General features: G+C 31.9%; 2 protein-coding genes across 2 annotated transcripts; both read left to right on the top strand.

Annotated features, from left to right (window-relative positions):
* Positions 1-13: 13 nt before the first annotated feature.
* LOC100634837 (signal peptide, CUB and EGF-like domain-containing protein 2) lies at positions 14-1,478 on the top strand (the record flags this gene model as incomplete). The annotated part of the gene is made up of 8 exons (XM_020006761.1): positions 14-161; positions 209-331; positions 376-498; positions 541-663; positions 711-953; positions 1,089-1,124; positions 1,171-1,293; positions 1,336-1,478. Coding segments are annotated over 8 exons (1,062 nt in total), but the record flags the coding sequence as incomplete, so codon positions are not given.
* Positions 1,479-1,530: 52 nt separating this feature from the next.
* LOC109590922 (signal peptide, CUB and EGF-like domain-containing protein 2) lies at positions 1,531-3,402 on the top strand (the record flags this gene model as incomplete). Its single annotated transcript, XM_020006760.1, has 8 exons — positions 1,531-1,635; positions 1,683-1,805; positions 1,860-1,979; positions 2,025-2,147; positions 2,523-2,645; positions 2,695-2,814; positions 3,113-3,232; positions 3,280-3,402. Coding segments are annotated over exons 1-8 (940 nt in total), but the record flags the coding sequence as incomplete, so codon positions are not given.
* Between the last annotated feature and the right edge of the window lie 68 nt (positions 3,403-3,470).

Below are 3,470 nucleotides of genomic sequence, written 5' to 3'. Positions count from 1 at the left end.
TTTTAAATTTGCAATTGATACTCTCTTATATTCTTCTCAAGATATTGATGAGTGTAATATTGAAAATGGAGGTTGCAAGCAAACCTGTCACAATACTGCTGGAAGTTATTCCTGTGTTTGTGATATGGGCTTTACTTTAGATCTTCATGATAACTGCATAGGTAAGGAATCAGTCTTATTATTATTAAAGTATTACTATTTTTTATAGATATTAATGAATGTGATACTAGTAATGGAGGATGTGACCAGTCTTGTCACAATACATTTGGTAGCTATTACTGTACATGCAACAACAGCTACTCACTCAATGCTGACTATCATACTTGTGATGGTAAGTATAGATGAAAAGTAAAATGACTTGTTGTATTGAATTAGATATTGATGAGTGTGTCTATGGTACTCATGGTTGTAATCAGAACTGTACTAATACTAATGGATCTTATCTTTGTTACTGTATGACTGGTTATCATCTTATGGACAATCAAAAAACATGCACTGGTAATATCATCAGAAAATATTTTTTATGTTAATTTTTAATAGATACAAATGAGTGTCTTTTGAGTAATGGTGGTTGTTCTCAGTTGTGTACTAATACTATTGGTAGCTATCAGTGTAACTGTAGGAATGGATATCAGCTAAGTGATAATGAAATTGATTGTGATGGTTAGTTATCCATCATTTTTGTATTGTTACTAGATTTTCTATTTCAGATATTAATGAGTGTATTAATGGCACTCATCTATGTGAACACAACTGTTATAATACTAATGGTAGTTATGTCTGTGATTGTGAACCAGGCTACCAATTATCAAATGGACTAACATGTTCTGATATTAATGAATGTGATACTAATAATGGAGGGTGTACTCAAGTGTGTGTTAATCAAGTTGGATCATATTATTGTCAGTGTAACAATGGATATACTCTTGATGATGATACTCATGGGTGTTCAGGTAGATATAATTTTAAATTAATTTTTTCAGAAAAATATAATTATTCAGATCACAATGAATGCCTGAACAATATTAATGCTTGTGAACAAATCTGTCACAATTCTAACAGTTCTTATTCTTGCTCATGTTTATCAGGATACAGACTAGGCAATAATAATAAAACTTGTGATGGTAGGTATTCGTGTTACTGTTGTATTTGTGATGCATTCTTTATTAGATATTAATGAGTGTTCTGAAGGACTGTCAAGTTGTAATCAGTTGTGTATTAATACTATTGGAAGTTATGATTGTGATTGTTATGCTGGATTTGATTTGAAGAGTGACAACAAAACATGTCTAGGTATTGAATATTATTATGCATGTAGATTTATCTATTTGGTAGATATCAATGAGTGTACTGGTGATAATAGAGGTTGTTCTGATTCATGCACTAACACAATTGGTAGTTATTATTGTTCTTGTAATTCTGGTTACTCACTGAACAGTGACAAGCATAATTGCACGGGTATGTTTAGCTACTACTGAGAATTTTATAATATTTAATGATTTTTTATTATAGACATCAATGAGTGTTTATTTTCTGACAGTGTTTGCATGCACTCTTGTATTAATACACCTGGCAGCTATTATTGTACTTGTGGATCTGGTTATACTTTAAATAATGATACAAACATTTGTCAAGGTATAAGTCGTACATTGTGCAAAAGTTCTTGATCCTTTCCTTTAAAGATATTAATGAGTGTGCAGTTAATAATGGAGACTGTGAACAGCTGTGTAATAATAGTATTGGAAGTTACTGGTGCTCTTGTCTTACTGGATACACATTAGATACAAACTATGTGAATTGCTCAGGTACACAAATTGTAATAATGACAAAAATTGTAAATTTTAATTATTGATGAGCAGATATTAATGAGTGTGACACTAACAATGGAGGTTGTGAACAGATTTGTACTAATACTGACTCATCCTATCAGTGTTCATGCAGTGAAGGATTCAAATTGCATAATTATTTCTTTTGTTCAGGTATACTGATTATATAGTTGTAACTTAAGTTTCATATTTGATTAGATATTGATGAATGTACTGATGGTACCAGTAATTGTAGTCATATTTGCTTAAACACGGTTGGTAGCTATACCTGTCAGTGCCAGTTAGGATATAAGCTTGATACAGATAATCATACTTGTATTGGTTAGTTGATTTTACCAAACTAGGCCACTTTCTTATCACAACTAAAACTACTTCAATAAGTATTAGTTAAAGCACAGTTCCCCATGCTATGTTTCCCGTACAGCACAAGGAACTATGCCTTAACTAGTATAAGGTCATAGTGCATGGGTGCATCAAAGGCACCAGCCCTAGGTCAAGTGAAGATTATCTTAAAGAGAACCAAAAGAGACTGTATCTGGACTATCTGCTCATGGACTGTTCTATCTCGTGCTGTTCTACCTACTCAGGGGCGGTCACAGTTTATACAACAGGAAACCACAAACTGTGTTGTATGGACCAGGGCTGTGCCTTTTGATGCACCCATGAACTATGCTATAAGCACATTTAATATACTAGATATCAATGAATGCGATGCTCTGGATGGAGGTTGTGAGCAAACCTGTCAAAATACTGAAGGATCCTATCATTGCTCATGTTTTATTGGATACAGTTTGGATTCTGATCAATACAATTGTTCAGGTTATCTATAATAACTAATATCCTTTTGTTCATGTATGTTTCTTAATAGACATCAATGAATGTAGTTTCAATAATGGACATTGTGAACACATTTGTGAAAATTCTATTGGAAACTATACATGCTCTTGTAATTCAGGCTATGTGCTAGTAAATGGAAAATTTTGCTCAGGTAGATTATCATACTGCACTGCCTTTTATTTTGATTACTTTAATAAATTTGTGCACAAAAATGATGTAAATAAGCTCAAAACACTTATAATATTCACTAGTATTGTGTTTGAGTTTATTCGAGTGACCAAATTTTGTAATATTAAAAATATTTCACTATTTATGCTGCATAAATATTTTATTACACTCTCTTGATGGCTTAAGCGTATGCTACTAAATTTGAATTTTAAAATTTTCCCATTAACTACAAACAAAATGTTTTAAATTTGCAATTGATACTCTCTTATATTCTTCTCAAGATATTGATGAGTGTAATATTGAAAATGGAGGTTGCAAGCAAACCTGTCACAATACTGCTGGAAGTTATTCCTGTGTTTGTGATATGGGCTTTACTTTAGATCTTCATGATAACTGCATAGGTAAGGAATCAGTCTTATTATTATTAAAGTATTACTATTTTTTATAGATATTAATGAATGTGATACTAGTAATGGAGGATGTGACCAGTCTTGTCACAATACATTTGGTAGCTATTACTGTACATGCAACAACAGCTACTCACTCAATGCTGACTATCATACTTGTGATGGTAAGTATAGATGAAAAGTAAAATGACTTGTTGTATTGAATTAGATATTGATGAGTGTGTCTATGGTA

The sequence above is a fragment of the Amphimedon queenslandica genome, unplaced genomic scaffold (assembly GCF_000090795.2).
Source record: "Amphimedon queenslandica unplaced genomic scaffold, v1.1 AMPQUscaffold_9278_Cont18752, whole genome shotgun sequence".
NCBI classification, from domain to species: Eukaryota; Metazoa; Porifera; class Demospongiae; order Haplosclerida; family Niphatidae; genus Amphimedon; species Amphimedon queenslandica.
The sequence above is the reverse complement of the archived record's forward strand: the minus strand, read 5'-3'. Positions and strand labels throughout refer to the sequence as shown.